Raw genomic sequence first — 20,544 nt, 5'->3', positions numbered from 1 at the left:
CCCTCCCACCCTGCACTGTTCAGATCGCTGTGCTGTTAGCAGATCTATGCCCCTCATCGTTATGTGCCCCTCACACACGCATGCACACACACTCGCTTGTACTCCTATGTTAAAAAAAAAAAATAAAAATAAAAACCAGAATATAGCTTGGATTGTAGGGAAAACAGCAACATGAATCCTTTATTGTGATGAGGTGCTTATGTGGACACGTACAATGTTAATTGAATTGGTATTTGCAGGGTGTTTCCCTGAGGGGAACATTTTCTTTCTCTTGCCTTTTTTTTTTTTGCACTGGAAGCTCCTCCCAGGGAGGTGGTTACTAGACTGTCCAAAGCGGAAAGCTCCCGGCTTTGTGTGTGCTGACACCTGCAGCACAGAGCTCCCCTACTTACACCCAAGAAATATACATCAAGTCAGAAATTTGCTGTGTGGCTTGTTTTTGTTTTGTTTTTTTGTCTCTTAATAAGAGCCGATGTGGACATAAAGAGCTCCTGCTGTTTCCCTCTTTCTCCCAAGGTACAAATCTCATTGATGTTTGTTCTTACAGAGTTTCTGCCCCCAGCCTCCCAAAGCTCCTACCTTGCTCAGCTCAAGTTCTGTAGCAGGAATAATGGCTACTGTGTTTGGGGCTGGATGCTTGTTATATAGAGAGCACTGCAGGCAACCGGGCACCACCCCAAAGGAGGAGAATACTTCCAGTGTAGTATTTCCATTCAGTGCACCAACAAATGCGGCAGTTCTGGCAAATGATACAATTCCTGGTGTGCTGTCCAAGCACCAGTGCATGTGGTAGGCAAGAAGAGGTTTGGATGTCAAGTGTACACCTGTATTTCTTGGGAGACTTCTACTGTTGTGCTGAAATTTAAGGTAGGGGACACTAAGGCCTGCAGAATCCAGAGCATAGTGCATTTTTTGGACAGGAATCCCTGGGATTTCTTCATTCTCATGCAGTTATATGGGAGCTGGAGATGTAGCAACAGACAAAACACTTGCTGTTCAGCATCTGGAACCAAGGTTCAAGTTGTCTTGAGGATCTGCATGAGTTTGTGGACAGGAGCTCATGCCCCATAACCACCCTGGGTGGAATTTTTCAAATCACTAACTCTGCTCCCATTGACATCAGTGGTAAAACTCTCACCACAGAGTTGGGCATGTGCTGAGTGCTTTAAAAGTCTCAGCCCACGTGTAAATTGACGTTGTTGGCTCTGAAGAGGCCAGGGGCTAGTTTGGGGCTGGAGACTGATCTGCCCCTTGCTGTTGGGGAGGGAGTGCCTTCCCTGGCCGCTAGGTGTGGGAAGCTGTGGGAGGTTCAGCCAGCAACTACTGAGAGACGCTGTAATGTATGTGTAACAAAGCCGGATTGCAGTGCGCATCACTATCTTTCCTTTCACCCTTAGGGACACTAATACTCACCCATAGTTTAAAAGATACAGACCCCAGGTAGAAATCAAGGCACCAGCGCTGTTTCTGTTGGAGTCAGTGGGAGCCAAATAGTGATCAAAGGCTGTTAGCACTTTTAAGCATCCCAGGGACTCCACTGGGCCTCTTTGGTGGGGTGGGATGCCATTTCCAACAAAAGTGCGAAGGACGGCGAAGTCCCAGTGTCCCAACAGCGGTGAGAATTCTCAGGGCGGGAGCTAAAACAATGATTCTCTCACCCACATGCAGGGTGTTTTTCCCTCATATTTCAGGGGAAGAACAGGGATGCATTGGGCTAAGATATCGCAGTTCAAGCTGTCCTCTTGGTCTAGAGCCCATTGATGTCAATGGAAAGACTTTCTTTCATTTCGGTGGGATTCGCATCAGCCCCTTAGAGTCAAATTCTGCCTACGGATACGTGTGGAGGCTCCTACTGAATTCAGCGGGAGCTGGTGTGGACAGACCTGAGGGCAGAATTTGGCCCTTTGGTTTTTAAAAAACCTTCCTCCATCGTCCTTCAACCAACCTGCCAGAGCTCATTCCACTGCTCCCACCAGCTGCCCTGAATCTCTCCACACCATCCTTGCAGCCTCCCTGTGCACTCCATCTCCCATTTCAAACCTCAGCTGGAAACATGTCCTGCCTCCCCTTCCTCTGTCTCTGCCTTTCTCTTTCCTCTCTCCCAGTAGTATAACATTTGACCCTATAACAATAATCATACTATAATATACTATTAGGAATGTATTATTATTGTTGTAACTGTCGCATTGAACTCATGTACGTACCTGTGTGAAGAACAAATATTTGATACTGGGCTTTTCAGTCTAGCAGAGAAAGGGGTCGCACAATCCAGTGGCTGGAAATTGAAGCTAGGCAAATTGAAGCTGGAAATAAGGTGTCGTTTTTAACAGTGAGGGTAATTAACCATTAGAACAATTTACCAAGGGTCGTGGTGGATTTTCCATCACTGGCAATTTAAAATCAAGATTGGATGTTTTTTTAAAATCTGCTGTAGGCGTTACTTGGGGGAAGTTCTTTCCTGTGTTATACACAAAGTCAGACTATGATCACAATGGTCCCTCCTGGCCTTGGACTCTATAAATCTGGGTATGTTTTGTATGCAAGATGCTGTATGAGATGGAGTTGTGTTGTGTTCTCTGAGATGGGCCAGAGTCAACATCCGGGATCTGAACACTCCTGAATTTTGAACCAGACCATCCTGGCTTGGGCCCACTTCCCATTGCGCTCCCTGGATCCTGTTTGCAGAATGAATCTGTTGCGTGTAGAATGTTGAATGCCACCACTCGTGGGGGGATGAGAATGGGAGCTCAAACTGAAGGATGGGTGGCTAATGCCATTATTAAGAGACCTCCCACGGTGGCATTGCATACTGCTACCTTCAAATAACGCATGTTGCTATGAGCACCGAAGTACAGGAATTCATAGGATAAGAAACAAAAGTGGGGGAGAAGAATGGCATTTAAAACCAGGCATCTAATTACATCTGCTGAGGCATGGCCCTGCTCCCACTATAGTTGGTGGGAGGTTTGCTGCTGCCTTCAGTAAGATCAGGATGGGGCCCCTTGTTTTATTCTGTTTAGCAGAGAAAGCTGATGCCAAAGGCTCCCAGGCCCTCTGAACGCTTACAGGGACAGACCTAGTCAAGGTGCAGAAGGCTGTTCTCACCTCAGTTCCTGTTATAACTGGCCGTGGCCGTGTAGGGGACCTGAGTGATCGTGTGGGAATTGTGGCAACTGTAGTTGAGGATGACCTGGGAGAGCAATAATGTAAGTTCAGGGGAACTTGAACCATAATACGGTACTTTCAGCTTCTGCTGTGCCTTCTGATTCAGAATCCCAAAGTACCTTACAAACGCTAGTGAATTTAGGGTCATGACACCCCTGTGCCAGTAGGTGTCATTGTCCCAATTTCACAGATGGGGAAACTGAGGCACGGAGCTTGTAACTTGCCTGAGGGTCTCTCAGGAAGTCTGTGGAATATCAGGAATAGATCTTGGGTTTCTCGATGCCACAGTAATGCCCTTCTTTCTCTCTTTATAAAATTTGTCACTACCACTTAAAGCTACTTCCTTCTTGTCGTCTCCGTCTTGCATGGCAACTGCCTCCCTGGGAAGGAAGTCATTGAGCAAGTTAGTTAAATGCTGGGGTGCACGGATACTGGGCCTGATTGACTACTGCCTTGTCCCTTGTGTTGTCAATTGCAGCTCTGCAAACTGGGTGTAAAGTGCTACTAGTCTGGTGCAGATGACTGCCAGGTGCAAGGCTGTGGAGATTCAGGTGTGTTGGGCCATTGCAATATGTTTCATTTTGTGTTTTATCCTTCTCTTCTTTGCAGAGAATTAAGAAAGATGTTGACAAAGGCACCCTGCACACGGACATGTTCCTGCTGAAGGCTGAAGGCGTGGGCAAGGAGGAAGGTGAATTGCCTCTCAGCGACTGTAAGAGGGAACAGGGCCTGGTTGTGGTCGATGCTGAGCCGCTTTAGTATGCCAATGCTCTTGCCCTCTCGATGATTTAAAAAAAAAAAAAAAAGAAAACTACCCAGAACGAATTTCACCAATTATGAAAACCACCACGTCACTGGATCTGCCTTGATGCTAAGCGGACCAGATGGACCGCTTCCCCAGGACAAGTTGATTTGAATTTCTCTTCTTTCCAGGAGCAGTTAGAGGATTTGTACCAGGATTCTTGCTTTAAAAAAGGAAAATACAAGTTGAATGGGAAGATGAGATGAATTGCTCCTCTTCCTTGGGTGACATGTGGGGCATTTAGGGACAAACCTTCCCCTACCTGCAGGCAGCTTTGTAGAGGACAATGGAGAAGGAATTGTTAGGCACTCATGTCTATTCAGCATCTGTTTCTGTGGCCCTAAAGCTGCAGTAGATTTCACAATTGCTGTATCTGCTCTCTGTAAGAGATTGATCCTATGGCATGCCTGCCCTCCCCTATGCCTGCTACCCCACATGCCAGGGGCATGGCAATCCTTGCAGGGATGGGATCTCTGGCACAGAGAGGGTGCATGATTTTTGTGCAGGTTCCTCCAGTGCTGCCCCTCTCCCAGCAATGGAATCATACTGGGTCACTGATGTTCAGAGACTTGCAGGACCATAGGAGCAGTATAGGATTTGCTCCTTTAAAGCACCTTGTTGACGGACAGGACAGAAACAGTGTAACATAGTAAGTGAAATAGCAAAGGAATTGAAGCAGAGAAAGGGTCAAATGATGCTAGTGCTGCTGGTTTGCGATTCAGCTGTGGAAAGGGAATGCAGCAGGGTGTGTCATTGCTACTTCTTGCTGCAGTGCCTCTGTGCGCAGCCCAAGCCAATTGCTGATACAGGTTTTGGAGCTGTGATTAGTACTAGCCGTGATGTGTATGTAGGGAGAGCAAACTGGCAGGCCCAGTGGGTTAGGGCTAGGGCTAGGGCTGAGTTTGAGATCTGGCTCAGATCTGGGTTTAGGACTGAATCCAAAGTTCTCCAGTGTTCTGTGGTGTCCAGATTTGGTTCTGACTCAGCCCCAGGTAGCAATGTTTGCCTCTAGATCCAGCCTCCATCACAATGGGATAGGGAGGTCCATTGCTCTGGTTCAAGCCTGCCTCTGGTTAGGCCACACTTTCAAGTCCGGAAACCAAAGTGTAAATGCTAGCTCTTGTCCTTATGCTGTTGGGTTTGGTGCTTGCTCATCTGAGTCTTCATTTGTGCACGCAGTAAACCCCCTGTGCAGTTTTTCCCAGTTGGCATTCTCTGCCCGTAGGGAGGCCCAGGCCCAGACTAGCTGAGGGGAAGGGAAGGGCCGTGTTACAAGTTAGAACTGCCATGCATGTGCTCCCAGGCTCCCCACCTCACAGGCTGTTAGGATTCGGGGCAGCTCGGAGCCTCGGGAAAGTTTTGTTAAGGTCAAAACAAAATGTTGTTGTTTTGGATTTTTTTTTCTCAAAACAAAATTTTGGCATGTCCGTTCCCCAGAGCCGAATCTGTACAGCTCTGAAAACCTGGCCCTCGCTTGCTTTCTTGTCAATACAGGATCTGTGTCCTGTACATACAGGGTGAATGACTCATCTATCTAGTGGGTGTTTCCCATCTCTGCCTACTATCATCTTTCCTGTTTAATATCCACTAGCCACTGTTTATAGAACCAAATGAGTAAGCTGGATAGGGTTGTCAGTTTGGCAAGTCAAGGCTTAATTCTTCTTCCGTGCACCTTTCCGCAATTGTCACCTTGCCGGTCCCAGTATGAACCCTGTTCTCTCCCCAGACACACAGATTAGGCACGCTACTCTGCAGTGACCCACTGCTGGATTTTGGTTTGCATGGCTACCAATGCCCACTCAGTCCTATGTAGGTTACAACATATTTGCGTCTTGCATTTCAGAGCTGGACTGGAGCTGCTAAAAGTTTGGGTTAGAAAGGTTTGGAGGGGGAGGGCTTGGAACGCAGGCTATTTTCCACTCTGAGGTACTGCTTTTAAGTGTGACCTGAAGTCTCTGTTGAGTGAGCCTGGTATTTTTTCCTGGAAGACTAGAGCCCTTAAAAGGCAACATAGGCCATGTCTGCTGGTAGAAGAGGCCTGGGAAAGGTACCAGAATGCGGCATGCTTCCCAATCATCCCTAGAGACAGCTTTTTTTGTATTCCAGGGCCAATACCTTACTCGCTATGCACTCTGTGGGTAAAGTTTGCATTGCAGCCGCTTATGGCATTCTAGGCCTGCAAATAAACAGAGGAATTAAGTCCGACCTTGCCAGTCCGACCTGTGCTATGAACAGAAATATGAGCTCCTCCCTTTGTTAAACACACACATGCTTCCTCCTGCCCCGCTCTGAAAAGCATCTCTCGAAGATGGCTTTCTGTATTATAAGAGCAGATGTACAATATTTATTTGCATACACAATTGCTTTCTAAGGGTAAAGAATGGAAAATGGAACATATGGATTAGCTGGGTGATTAAACTGGCAAATGCAAATTGTTATGATTAACATTATTTAAATAAATTGTCTAAGGAAACTAAAATGGGTCAGGGAGTTTCTTGCTGATATTGCTATAGAATTGAAGGGCCTTTGAAGTTTTGAAGCAGCTGGAATTTTCAGCCACCCCCTGTGCGAATTGACTTTCTTTGTTTCCTTCTCTTTTTTCCATTACTAGACAAGTGGGTTTGGAATCGGCTTAGCCCGTCAGGTGTGAAACCAACTCCCAGGTCTGGCTTCTCTGTGGCAATAGGCCCCAATAACCGATCCCTTCTCTTTGGAGGTGTGCATGACGAAGAAGAGGAAGAGCGCATTGAAGGAGACTTCTTCAGTGATATTTATTTCTATGATATGGGAAAGAACCGCTGGTTTCTTGGACAACTAAAGGTATTGGAAAAATATGTACAATAAATCCTCCCTGTTTATCTTAGCCCGTGGAATCTGAAGCTTCTCTGATTTATAAGAACATAACATAAGAACATAAGAAAGGCAGTACCGGGTCAGACCAAAGGTCCATCTAGCCCAGTATCTGTCTACCGACAGTGGCCAATGCCAGGTGCCCCTGAGGGAGTGAACCTAACAGGCAATGATCAAGTGATCTCTCTCCTGCCATCCATCTCCATCCTCTGACAAACAGAGGCTAGGGACACCATTCTTACCCATCCTGGCTAATAGCCATTTATGGACTTAGCCACCATGAATTTATCCAGTCCCCTTTTAAACATTGTTATAGTCCTAGCCTTCACAACCTCCTCAGGTAAGGAGTTCCACAAGTTGACTGTGCGCTGCGTGAAGAAGAACTTCCTTTTATTTGTTTTAAACCTGCTGCCTATTAATTTCATTTGGTGACCCCTAGTTCTTGTATTATGGGAATAAGTAAATAACTTTTCCTTATCCACTTTCTCAACATCACTCATGATTTTATATACCTCTATCATGTATGACTTCGTTATGGTTTTAAATCTAATTCTGTTCAGAGTGTAGCTACAAGTCACAGCTCTTTTGCGTAATTTGATACACTGAAGGAGCTATCTCATTATAGAATCCTTGTGGAAACAAAGCACTGTGGCTTTTATCTCAGTGTAGCTAGTCAAGGGGAACTCCAGGACATAAGGATATACAGTTGAGCTGGACTAGTTACATTGAGGTAAAAACCACAATGGTGGATTTTACAGCGAGATAACCTGATATAAAAACATGCTTCTTTTTGCAGGGAAAACGTACCCTTTAGCTGACTGATGAAGGGGGAGATAGAATGTTAAACCTTCAGACATGTCGCCCCAGATCTTTGGCATTACTCCAGCTGTTTTCAAGGAGTAAACTGGGTGCAGACGACCTGACTCAACTTCCTTCCTCCGGACCCCAGTGCTTCTTAGTCTGTTCTGAAAGAGGGAAAACCAGTCACATAACAACAGGCAAAGCTTCAGGAGCAAGTTGGCTTCTGATTTCCTGGCAAACTGTTTCCCAGCCCTTTGGTACAGCACTCCGAAAGACCTGGAGTTCTTCCCACTAACGTGCTGTCATTTAGCGCTCAGTCACTGTGTTTTGATTTCTCAGAATGGCAGGTCATCGTATTTTGCGCCAGCCACAGGTCATCGTATTTTGCGCCAGCCACAAACTAGTGAGATCTGTGTGAGTGAGAGTGTGTGCTGTGTTTCTCCTGCCCCAGCACATACTTTTGTATTAATAGAAGCAATTGCACACCATGTTTTCCTGTTGGTCACGTCACAGCTAGCAGGGCAGTCACTCTTTGGTTGGAGCATGTGCCCATCTTCTGAGAATTATGGCACCAACAAACCTTAATTGAATCCCCAAATTGCATTTAAGTGCATTGTGTTCATCACTGTATGGCGGGTTAGCCATGCTGTACGTCAGCGTTGCTCAGATTCACAGTCGCGTACAGTATTCTCTGACCCCTTTTCTAATGTGCTTCCTATCAATAGGGACCTAAGTCTGAGAAGAAGAAACGTAGGCGAGGCAAAAAGACGGAGGCAGAGGGTGCCGGGGATGGAGAGGCAGAGGGCCAGCCCCCTCAGGGCCCCGTGGAGATCGTCAAAGAGGTGGTGGCAGAGGATGGGACCATCATGACGATCAAGCAGGTGGTCTCTGCCCCTGAAGTGGAGCCGGTGAGGTCCGAATCAGAAGACGAAGAAGAGGCCAGTGATGAAGCCTCCGGCGAGCAGGTGGAGCCGTGCCCACGTTCAAACGCTATGCTGGCAGTGAAGCATGGGGTTCTCTACATCTACGGGGGGATGTTCGAAGTGGGGGATCGCCAGTTCACCCTCAATGACCTCTATAGCATCGACCTCCACAAGATGGAGGAGTGGAAGGTCCTGGTGGAGATGGATCCAAGTAAGTTATTGCTACGGGTTAATCCTTTCTTGTGCATTTCAGGCAGAATACTCAACGCTGGCATCCACTCAGCGTGCCCATGCCAGCCCTGCCAGCACCATCTCCAGCAGATACAGCACCTGCACCTCCCAAGAGGGCTCTTGGGCAGGTGGGGTTTTCAGCAGCACCATGAAAAAAATGGAGTGGCTTTCTCCATAGCTGAAATTAACCCTTTGAACGCTGGCATTTTCCAGAGAGACCATAGCTTGGGAGGGTACAAATCCGTGGGCACCAAGGTACTTCACAGTTATCGCCATACTGCATGCTTGGGCTGCTTAGGACTTTGTTGAGGATAGGGACAGAACTCGGATCCTCCTGCTTTGAAAACGTATGCACTTAAAATGTAAGCTGAAGGAGCATCTCTGTTTGCTGATAGCAATATAAGTCCTTTGGTGCACAGGTGTGTAGTTCTGATTCCATCCAGCAGAGGGCAGTGGCTTGCAAACACACGTGTAATTGTGACCACATACCAGTTAATTACAATTTTTATAGCACGGAGTGTAAGTAGTGGTGATAGCCAGGTGATTAACTGCATTTATCTTGCTTCTTTAATCCCACCTGCACTCTGCCCTTACATCATCTCCCCAAAGACACATTCTAAACTTCTGAGCAGTTCTCAGATCGCTGCCATCTCCCTGCCACAGAACATTTCTTTCTCAGCCTCCCTCTCAAATATGTGCCGTTTAAGGGTGCTCATTTCTGGACTAGCAACTAGTTTAAGATCCAATATACCATGAAGCATCAGAGCAAAAAAAGAAGAAGAATTGTGAATAATCTCCCTGTCCAATATGATCTACTCCACTCTGGTAGACAGCAGGATATCACACCTTAAAACACAGCATTATCATGTGCAAATATTGCTATTTTAGATAATGTTGTAGAGGTTTCTAAACTGTTTTTAAAGTTTTTTCTCTCCCCTTGTGGGCTGTACAGCTGGACTTCTGAAACTAGGGAGCTGGTCTTTGGAGGTCTACACACAATGTCAGTTAATAAGTGTTTGAATTCTTGAAATCACTGTAGAAATAGTTCTTCAGTACAATATTGTAGCGTGAACAGAATGCATGGTGCTGTGTGGTAGATGGGTTCCATTGGCGTGGGTGTGGAATGGCTATACTGCTCATGAGTGGAGAAGCCCAGAGTAAAACCATTACTCCATATCTCATCGTTCTGTCTAGGGTACTTGTAGAGCCCGTTATATTAATGTAGATGGAATAAATGGTCCTATGGTGTTAACGGAACCTAGTCACTGTCCAACATTTGCTATACAGAGACTTTAGCCTCCTTAGCACCATGGCAAACACATTGTTACAAATCCTTTTTAACCTCTTATTAAAGATACAGAAAAGATCGAAAAAGAGTTAAAGCCTTTAAAATGTAAAGTATTCATTAAAAGTCCGATCCCATTTCATCCCAGATGGTGTTTGGGATTCAGCTATAGCCAGAAAAGGTGGTGGTGTCACCTCGGTTCTTCTTTCTGGCTCTGTCTGGTCAGAGCGTCTCTCAGGGTTAGGACAAGGAAGGTCCGGGGTCCCAGGAGACAGTGGGGTAGCAGCCATAATGATGAAGCTCCTTCCAGTAGTCAGTTTTTCTCCCAAAGTCGTCTCCTTCAAGGACCCCAAAGGGAGTGGTGGGTGAAATAGCCCACCCCCCTCATCATTTTGTCCACCAGTTAGGCCTCGTTTCCAAAATACCAGTTTTGGTTCACTGATTTCCAGTCTCACACTTCCCTTGTTTACCAGGCATGATCTTAACACAGCACTTGTAGTCTTTTGGTTTGGACTAGTGCAGTTCTTCTGTCTCCCGTTCAGGCTTTTTGCCATCAGCATCTCTCGTTAGAGGTCATTGTGACATCTTACGGACTTTCACATACATTTTACGGTTGAGCTCACAATTAGGGTCAATTTTTAGGCCCAGTTATCACAACGGGCTCCCAAGACCATAATATCCGAGCGCCTCGCAGTCTTTTAATATGTTGATCCGCACAGCACCCGGGAGGCAGAGCAGGGCTACTATCTCCATTTTATAGGTAGGGTACCAAGGCACCTCCACAGCAAAAAACCCCCACGGCAGCGAGTCTCCGAGCCCAGGTCTACAGACTCCGGCTTCCGGGACTCGCACTACGCTGCTAAAAACAGCTTTTCAATGTTCTGCTTCACGGTTTGAAACCCACCCCCCTCCCCGGGCTTCACAGCCCGGAGGTCAAGCCTGAGCCAGAACATCCACAAGTGTATTTTTAGCGCTGTCGCATGAGCCCTGTGAGCCGGAGTCTGTAGACCCAGGCTATGGGACTCGCTGCTGTGGGGTTTTTTTGGCTGTGAAGATGTACCCTGAGGGTATGTTCACACCACAATTACACCTCCACTGCTGGCCCAGGCCAGCTGACTCAGGCTAAGAGGGTCAGGCTAACGGGCTGTTTAATTGCGGTGTAGAGGCTGCGACCCTCCCACCTCGCAGGGCCCTAGAGCCCAGATTCTAGCCTGAGCTTGAACATCTACACTGCAGTTAAACAGCCCCACGAGCCTGAGTCAGCTGGCACGCGCCAGCAGAGGGTTTTTAACTGCAGCGTAGACATAACCCTGGGAGGCTAAGTGATTTGCTCAAGGTCACACAGGAAGTCTGTGGCGGACCATGGACTGGAACCAAGGAACTACTACATCATCCTTCCTCTCACTCATTGTATATTCACATGTAGTCTCCAAACTAGCCATTTGTCATTCCTGTCTTTGGAGGGAAGTGAATCTTTGCCAGCCAGTGGGGCGAGAGAGGAAATTACGTCCTCAGTTCACAAATGAAGTTAAGTCAGTTGAGGTCAAGTGATTTGCCGAAGTCCACAGTGAAAGTCTGTGGCACAGGTAGGGTTGAGAACTCAAGGGTTCCTGAGTCCCTCTCCTGTGCTCCAGCCACTGTGCTGTGCAACAATCATGATGATGATGATTGATAGAGCAGGTTTGTTTTTTCTTTCTCCCAGACAGGCAGACTAGAGCAGCTCCGACATAAAATCCTGTTCTCAAAGCCACAGTCTGAATTCATGCACATGGTATGGATCTCTGCATCCATTGTCCTGCCTGCTTTCAATTTCAACCTAGAGTTCACCTGCACAGCACCTGATACTTTAAGGACAGTCAGAGTTAGCCTTATTCCAGCACTAATGGTAACTGGGGACAAATCTCACCTAAGCCACAGTCTTTCAGTAATGGTCTATTTAGGGCAACATGGAAACAGGTGAATCATTGCAGAGCAGATTTCAGGAGGGATCGTATTCTTTAGATTGCTGGCAGCAGGCTCCCTTTACACACAGCGGAACTAAATTTGGCATAGATTAATCTGTACGAGACCCTTCCCTGGCCTCATGACCTCCAGTCGACTGGCCTTATTTATTGTGGGATCACAAATTCTTCCCTTAATCCCCTTGTCATAAAGAATGTTTATGGCCTCTCCTAATTTTTTTGTGTGTAAAAGTAAGTTTTGCCTGGGGGTGAATGCAGGGAGGATAAGGAATTTGGGAAATCTTCTGACCCAAGTCTACTCGCTTCCTACTGGGAGTGGTTCTCCACAGCCAGAAATAAAGGGGCTTCCCCCTCACGTGAGCTGTGAGGAGGTGATAAAATCATCAATGGGGTCACTTTGAAGTCAGCAGGAGGGACAAGAATTGAGCACATTTCAGTATATAGATGTGTGAAAACGACCGGCGTGAAGCAGGGTATTCCACACATGATTGTGACACCCTAGCCTAGACACTCCCCACGCTTTCGGAGCTCATTGCGGCCTGCCGCTAACCACGGCAGCTCTTGCGCACCGCCAAAGGGATCTGGAGGTCCAGATTTTCAGGGTAGCCATGCAAGCATGTTGCCTGTTGGTTATTCTCTAGGAGTGGGGCAGTGTCTGGCAGGCGATACTGACTGAGGCTTCTCTGCATGATGTTTGGAAAGTTAATCCAGGTCTTTCCCCTAAGGAATCCACCTACAGCATGTTCACTCCGAGCTTTCACTTAAATCCACCTCAGTACCCACGGTCCTCAGAGAGGCCAGAACCACTGATGCTTCCCTGTGCTCCCAGTCAAATCGATTCAGAAATGCCCCTGAGGGTAAAGCTTTAAAAGCCAGGTCCTTGGGTCTCACTGAATAGCTTTGGCATGTGATTTTGAGGTGAGTTTAGAGAACAGGTTCTCTGGTAACACTGTGTCTTCAACCCCCTCTCATTTTCACATCTGTATAACTAGATATCTGGATGGCATTGCCCTATTCTTCTCCCTCCCCCTCTCTCCTCTCCCTCAGTGGCCTTATGGTGCAGTTTCATTGCTTCCCGTGTTCACTCAGTGCCTCTCTGTGCTGCTCTCGTGTGGAAGAGGCCAGGCAGTAGGAGGGAAACTGGGAGCATGGAAGTTGAGCCCTTGAATTCCCATCCCATGTGGCATTGCACAGCATTGTCAGCAGTCTCATTTATTCATATTCATTGATTATTGGTATAGCAGCCAGCATCGTTTGAGGTGCGATTGTGAAGGCAAGCCACCTGCCCTGAGGCGCTTACAATCCAATGAGACTGTGGGGCAGGCTCCAACATTGTATTTCTTACTATTTTTTTATTACTTGTATTATGGTAGCACTTAGACCTTCCAGCCAGGATCGAGGTCCCGTTGTCCTAGGTGTGCTGTACAGGCATAGCGGAAGACAGTCCATGCTCTGAAGAGCTCACGGTTTAAATCAGTGGCTCTGAAACGTTTGTACTGGTGACCCCTTTCACAGAGCAAGCCTCTGAGGGCGACCCCCCCCTTATAAATTAACACCATTATAAATGCTTGAGGCAAAGTGGGGTTTGGGGTGGAGGCTGACAGCTCGCAGTGCCCCCATGTAACAACCTCATGACCTCCTGAGGGGTCCCGACCCCCAGTTTGAGAACCCCTGGTTTAAATAGACAAGACAGACAAAGGGTGAGAGGGGAAACTGAGGCACGGATGGATGAAATGGCTTGCCCAAGGTTACACAGCAGATGGCAGAGGTGGGAATTGAACGTAGGTGTCCTGATTCTTGGTCAACCCAGGCTCTGAACCATGCTGTCGTCCATAGTTGTTGTTGGCCTTTTTTTTTTTTTTCTTTCCTGTTTCATGCATGCGTATAAACTCTAATCAGTACAGTAACTCCTCACTTAAAGTCGTCCTGGTTAACGTTGTTTCGTTGTTAGGTTGCTGATCAATTAGGGAACATGCTTGTTTAAAGTTGCACAGTGCTCCCTTCTAACATCATTTGGCAGCCGCCTGCTTTGTCCACTGCTTGCAGGAAGAGCAGCCCGTTGCAGCTAGCTGGTGGGGGCTTGGAACCAGGGTGGACCAGCAGCCCCCTATCAGCTCCCCGCTCTCCTAAGTTCCCTGTGCTGCAGCCGCCCAGCAGGCTATCGATTGCCAGCAGTTCAGCTGTCCCTTCCCCCACTGCCATGTGCTGCTCCTGCCCTCTGCCTTGGAGCTGCTCCCCGGAGCCTCCTGCTTGCTGTGGAGGGAGAGAGAAGAGGGGGGCTAATGTCAGGGTGTCCCCCTCCCCCTGCTCCTGCACCCCACTTACCCCATATCCATAGAGTGAGCTGGGGGGAGGAGACACGACAGGGCTCAGGACGGAGGGAGCTTGCTGGCAGCAGCTACTGTCTCAACTTGCTGATCTACTTATATATATATATATATATATATATATATATATTGTGGCAGAGCTCTGACCTTGCTCCTGTGGGTCCTGCGCTTCTAGGCGGTTTATGCTTAGCCTCAGTGGCTCACTGTGACCCTCCACATAGCCCTTCTCTCTCTAGGGCCAGGGTTACAGTCTACTGAGCCCTTTTCATCATAGGCTGCAAGGAGGTTGGTGAGAGAACTCCCACAGTCTCTGTTCAGCCTCCTATCCTGACAGGGACCTGACTTCCCCTACCAGGAGCTGTTCCTGTAGTGGAGGGTTGGGGGAACCCGGGCCCGCCCTCTACTCCGGGTTCCAGCCCAGGGACCCTAATGGTAGCAGTTGTTGGCAGCCAACCTTTCACTGCCAGAGTTGCTACATTTCCCTGGGCCACTTCCCCACAGCTCTCCCGCTTCTCCCTTCTTCACCCTTACCTTAGGGCTCCTTTAACGATGTTTTAGGGTGTCTTCAATAACCAGCCCTTCAGCCGCAGTTCCTCTCCTCTGGCTCCTCTGCCTGACTGGAGTGAGCCCTTTTTATAGTAACAGCAGGGCCTTAATTAGAGTCAGGTGGTCACATTAACTGAATGGCCTCACCTGACTCTTTACAGGTTAATTAGAGTCAGGTGTTCTCATTAGCCTGGAGCAGCCCCTGCTCTGGTCAGTCAGGGAACAGAAAACTGTTAATCCAGTGGCCAGTATATCTGCCTTCAGCTATTCTGCTGTACCCAACTGGCCTGAGTTTATCACATTTTTTATATATATATATATATATATATATATAGTCTGGTGAAATATCATTTTATATTTATATATATATCTATCTTTTGTCTGGTGAAAAAAATTTCCCTGGAACCTAACCCCCCTATTTACATTAATTCTTATGGGGAAATTGGATTTGCTTAACATGATTTTGCTTAAAATTGCATTTCTCAGGAACATAACTACAGTGTTAAGCGAGGAGTTACTGTAGTTCAAAACTTGGTGTCTCATGGTAGCTGAACTGCAGGGTGGCTATGTGATGACTGCTCAGCTCAGAAAGACGGGACACTTGTCTGACTGTCTCATTCTCCCAGTAACAATTCCAGCCACCCCAAGAGGGTTTATTGTGTTTTGTTTATTCATTGTGTATGTTTGTTTTACTGTTGAAGAAACTCAAGAATGGCTGGAAGAGTCCGAGTCCGATGAGGAGGGGGATGATGTGGAAGGTGCAGAGGGAGGTGATGAGGAGGAGGAGGAGGGCTCTGATGAAGAGAGTGAAGATGATGAAGGTAATTGTGCTAAAAGGAATTAAAAGAACACAGGGATTGGTAGTTGTTTGGGATGTGTTTTGCCCCACATCTGCAATTTTGGCTGCCTTGCTCCAGTTTGTGATGTTCTAGAGCTTTCAGCCTTGTCTCTGGTTTTATGAAGTGGCTTCAGAATTTGAAACTGCTGTGCTTTATTAGCAACCCAAGCCAGCTTTTAATGACAGCTTGAGCCCACTGGGATTTTCCAGCAATAAGAAGCTACAGGGAATTTAGGAACAGGTAATGGCCCAGCGCTTTTCACCTTCAGGGAACATTTACAAGTGTCAGTCCTCACTAAACCGTCAGGGAGGGATGTGGTGTCATGGGTCAGAAATCTGCTGGCTTTGCTGTCCTGTGCTCAGACCACTACTTCCCGCCTCTGTCTCAGAAAGAGATGCTGGGAGTTTTGCAGGTCAGGGTTGAGGTCATTGACACAGCTACGCGTAGGCTCAGAATGCGGATATTGGCTGGGGAGAGGGCATGTTTCAGATCTGAACTGAGGTATTGGAGAAAGTATGTGTGCACTGCACATGTGTCTGTTTGCCTTTCCAACCAGGGCTATTAGTCCTTTAATTTAAAAAGGCAAAAATCCAGCGGCAAGTTGAGCTTTCCAAAAGAAATTATATTTCCACAGTACATTCTGTTCCACGTTTCCCTGTGTCCTGGGGAGAAAAACCATTTCCCCTAGCTATCGATAGTCTTTAAACTGTGGCATTAAAATATGTTAGCTGCAGCGTCCTCTCAACCGGCCCGGCACATGGGCAAGCAGATTGCTTTCATCAGCTGTTTGTGACCTCTCTCTTCCTTTCTGTTTCCCTCCTGTCGTGTGCTAGAAGAGGAGCAGCACCCATCTGTTCAGCTTGATGAGAAATACACAGACTATCTGCCCAGGACTGAGCAATACTGGATTAAACTAGCCCGCCACAATATGGGCCCTGATGCGAAGGAGAAGAAGGTGGCGAAATTGGCACATGCAATGGCAAAGACTTTTTATGAAGGTTCGGTCTAGATGCACGTGCTGCTGAGAATGAGCAGTGTGGGTGCAGACACCTCACTGGGACAATGGCCAATTGAACCAACCATCTAAACCTGATGTACCTCTTACCTGGTATGTACTGTAGGTTCCGAAGGTCCCTGGCTGCTACGCACTAATGTCTCGGGCAGTCCAAGGTTGGCGTGCCTCTCTGCTAACAGTATATTTCTGCCATTATCACCCTGTAAACAGGCCTTCGTAAACAGGATTGCTGGCCAGGAATGTGTTCTGCTGAGATTTGAATACACATTGTAATTTTGTTGACAGCTGTTTAAGTTGGCTGAAGAGAGACTGCTTAATAGAATCAGAACATCACTTGAGGTTCCTAGTCCCAAATGTCCTTCATCTGGCCAGGGGCTGGGTATGGTTTTTTTCTAAGTGCTTTCATAATAAAGTTGTTTGGTTGAGTCATTTTGTTTTTTCCTTAATTAACCCTCCTAACTTTTAATTCCTTTGCTCTTGCCTTGCAAAATAAACTTTGGGGGGGCCCCTTTTGGATCCACCAGAATCCCCTTAATCACCCCATTGATACCATTGTTTTTTCTTACTGGCAAAACAGTCTATAGATCCATTTTAGGCTCAAATGCAAAGCAGTTCCATTTAGGACCTCTGCAAGTTCACTCCTCTTCAGGTTTAACTAAGATCTCTTTCCTAGTGCGGGTCTGTTGTCCCCGAGTGCTCGGACAACGTGAAGGGGAAAGCCTCCTGAGGGCCAGACTGCTTAGTCACTAATAGTCCTGTTTCTGTACTGGGCTGGCAGTTCTCCTGGTGTCGACAAGAGCTGACCAGGTGAATTGAGGACGGAGGTGTGACAGTTTTACAAGCCTACAATTTCTTGGTGGGATCCTCTCTGGAAGGCACCCTCCCTTCCTTTCCTCCTGTTCCTGAGTATTATTTTTGTGGAGTCCTGCTGTGATCTGCAACTCTTTATTGTGCAGCCTATTTTCCAGCTGGGCTGCAGCCTCACCTAGCCATGTTAAATTTTTTCTCAGCATTTATTTCCAGAAGATATTTGGATCTCGAGGGACAGTGTGTTATAAATAAAACATAGTATAGAACAGGGAGCTGTATTTTCCAGGGTCCCTCTCTTGCATATGCTCATTTTTAAGTACCTCTCTCCAGCTCCTGCATTCGCCTCCATCTCTGAAGGTTTTATTTTAATTCAGAAATATCAACATAAAAATGCCCAGCATCCCCGGGAGGCTTTTTGAAGTGGGATCCTTCATCTTCCTCTTGATGGGTGCCTGTCTCATTCCCACCACCTCGACTTTATAGCAAGAGGACATTCTATCCAGGAAAGGCCTGCTGAGAGTCACTATGGAGCTGATGCCATCCCTTAATTATCAGAGGCGTCTACCTCTCAGCAGAGGATTGCATACACAAGCAAATTCACATCTAGCATAAGCCTTTGGCTCCCCTGAATCTGGCCCTGCTGCCTCAGAAAACTGCCAGCTCTAGGCGTTCCACCCACGTTTCGTCATGGCAGGGTAAAGGAAGGGAGGTTGAGCTATACGTCTTGGTGTAGTCTGCTCCTCGGTACCCTAAAGCACAATCCAAGCAGCTCAGCAGAAGGGGCACACTGTATACAGGCCCTCGACAGTGGTTTGTCAGCTTGGAATCGTTTGCTTGGTGGGATTACGACTTTATCTGCGACAGCAACGTGTACCAGTGCTAGCTGCCTTGCAGTGTCACTTTTTTTGGCTTAATGGTGGCTCTCCCCATGGCGTGAGTGGAGGAGGCTTTGTTTGAAAACCAAAGGAGAGTTAACCTGGCTCTTGCTTATGGTGCCAGAGGTACAGGCTGAAATCCTGTGGTAGCACGGGAGGTGGAAGCCAGAATTATACACTGGCGGAGATTATATGGCCTGTGTTATGCAGGTGATCAGGCTAGATATTCATAATTGTCCCTTCCAGTCTTAATGTCTGTGAGTGAACCAAATGTGTCCCGCACAAGCTGTCCAACATACAGTTCCCATCATAGGTATGCCCGATGGAGGGAACAGTGGCTGGGCTCTAGGGTCCTATTTGGAAGATCTGTTCGAGATTGTGTGAGAAACATCAACCACTGACTGGAGGTGTGGAGTTCTCTGCTGACTCTCACAAGCAGCAGGACTTAGGTGGGTCTCATTCGCTCGCTCGCCTTCAGCAGCACTGCACGGTTTAGACCCAGGTCCCCCAAGGTATTTAGGCTCCTGACTTCCATTGATTTCACCTGAAGGGAAAGCTCTGGATGTAGCCAGCTCAAGTGGGGATTGAGGCCAAGTTTAGGTCGACCTGTTTTGAAGCATGATGAAGTACGGCAATGAGAGTGGGTGACTGGCTCATGAGATGGGAGACGTGGGAGTAAATGCTAAGCCCAGAATGGGAGAGTACTCAGCCTGCTGAACCAGCTGTCAGTGGGAGGCTGATAGAGAGAGCCAGTGTTTTGATGCTGGGGCCTATCCACTACCCAAAATCCCCCGGCCTACTGAGTAGTTAAGACAGAAGCATTTTACAGTGGCTACCATCTGCCAGTCCTGGCATCATGCCAGCCATCCCCATGTGTCTCCAGCTGGGAGGCCAAACGGAATGAGTATTTGCCGGGAGTTCCAAGAAGGCCTCTGCTGCCCTTCTGAGGGGAGATGGCTACAGATGAAAGTGGTGGCCTTGGTATTGGTGGTTGCAGTGCCCATTGCCATGGGTCTGTGCCCCTGCATCTTTTGAGCATGAGTAAAAGCCGCACTTGGCCCTGGGGAGAGGACCTTTGTACACGGGGCTGTCGTCACATTAACCCCTTGCTCCTGCCTCCATGTTAAAGATACCACCCACTGCCGACGTCATTGGTGTGGAAGCAGAGCTGTAACTAGATGTCTTAGTGCCCGAGGTGAGCCTGCATATTTGTGCCCCCTGCCATTTTGGGGGGGCATTTCTCCAACCCATTTTTCCGCTTTGCGGCTTTGCACCCTGGATGGCTGCCCTGCCCTGGTTATGGCCCTATGTGGAAGGATTAGTTCTGAGATAATATTCAGCCTCAAGCAGTACTTGTGACCTGGTTCATATTGTTTTGTTTTTATTCTGAGCAACCTGCAAGATGGCTTGAATTTGTGGGTTTCAGTAGGGAATCACATTTATTCCACAGTGATCCCCTTATTTATTCCTTTAAAAGCTTGTAAGAAATTGATACCCAAGACAAAGAGACTCGCGGCTAGAAGGGTAATGGGAAACATGATTACTCACTTAGCAGCATGTTGGGGCCAGGAACTGAAACGAGAATGTTGCGAAGTATTTCTAGCAGGGATTGGCTGATGGCAGCAGGAGTGACAGACACAAGCTATGATCCCTTGACGTAGAATCGCTCCATTTTGCAATCGGAGGAGGATGCGGGTAAGCAAAGGTACTCGAATTTTGCCTGACTAAAAGGATACATTGGCAACTTTCCAGGCGCTACATCTAATTTGAAAAAAGTACAGAGCAGATTTTCCCTGTCTTTAATTAGGTGCAACCTGTAGAGACTACAAGTCCCGAAGGGCAGTGCTTCAACCAGCAAGGGTCCGGAGCAAGTGGAACATTGCAAGCTATGGTGTGTAGGCTCTGTGGGCTGCAGCTGCATGTTGCAGTTGGTAGTGGCTTGGCTTGAAACATCAGCTTACTTTAATGGGTTGGGGGAATTGTGGCTGCTGTTGTCCTAACGGTTCCTGACTTCGCTGCTATGGGTGTTGGGTGCTCAAAACTCCCAGGACCTTCTGTGGGTATCATCGTGCCAAAAATTCTTTCTTCTCTCATAGACATACATGAAAGATCAT

General features: G+C 47.5%; 1 protein-coding gene across 5 annotated transcripts in view; it reads left to right on the top strand.

Moving 5' to 3' along the window:
* KLHDC4 (kelch domain containing 4) overlaps nt 1–17,174 on the top strand; it is a 75,146-nt gene extending 57,972 nt beyond the window's left edge. For all 5 annotated transcript variants that reach the window (XM_039503143.1, XM_039503145.1, XM_039503144.1 and 2 more), the window contains 5 exons: nt 3,775–3,856; nt 6,579–6,787; nt 8,344–8,752; nt 15,593–15,712; nt 16,564–17,174. In XM_039503143.1, the coding sequence (XP_039359077.1) occupies nt 3,775–3,856; nt 6,579–6,787; nt 8,344–8,752; nt 15,593–15,712; nt 16,564–16,739 (996 nt within the window). In that variant the 3' untranslated portion in view covers nt 16,740–17,174. The remainder of the gene's footprint in view (nt 1–3,774; nt 3,857–6,578; nt 6,788–8,343; nt 8,753–15,592; nt 15,713–16,563) is intronic.
* The last annotated feature ends 3,370 nt before the right edge of the window (nt 17,175–20,544 follow it).

The sequence above is a fragment of the Mauremys reevesii genome, linkage group 16 (assembly GCF_016161935.1).
Source record: "Mauremys reevesii isolate NIE-2019 linkage group 16, ASM1616193v1, whole genome shotgun sequence".
NCBI lineage: Eukaryota > Metazoa > Chordata > Testudines > Geoemydidae > Mauremys > Mauremys reevesii.
This window is presented reverse-complemented; position numbering and strand designations above follow the sequence as displayed.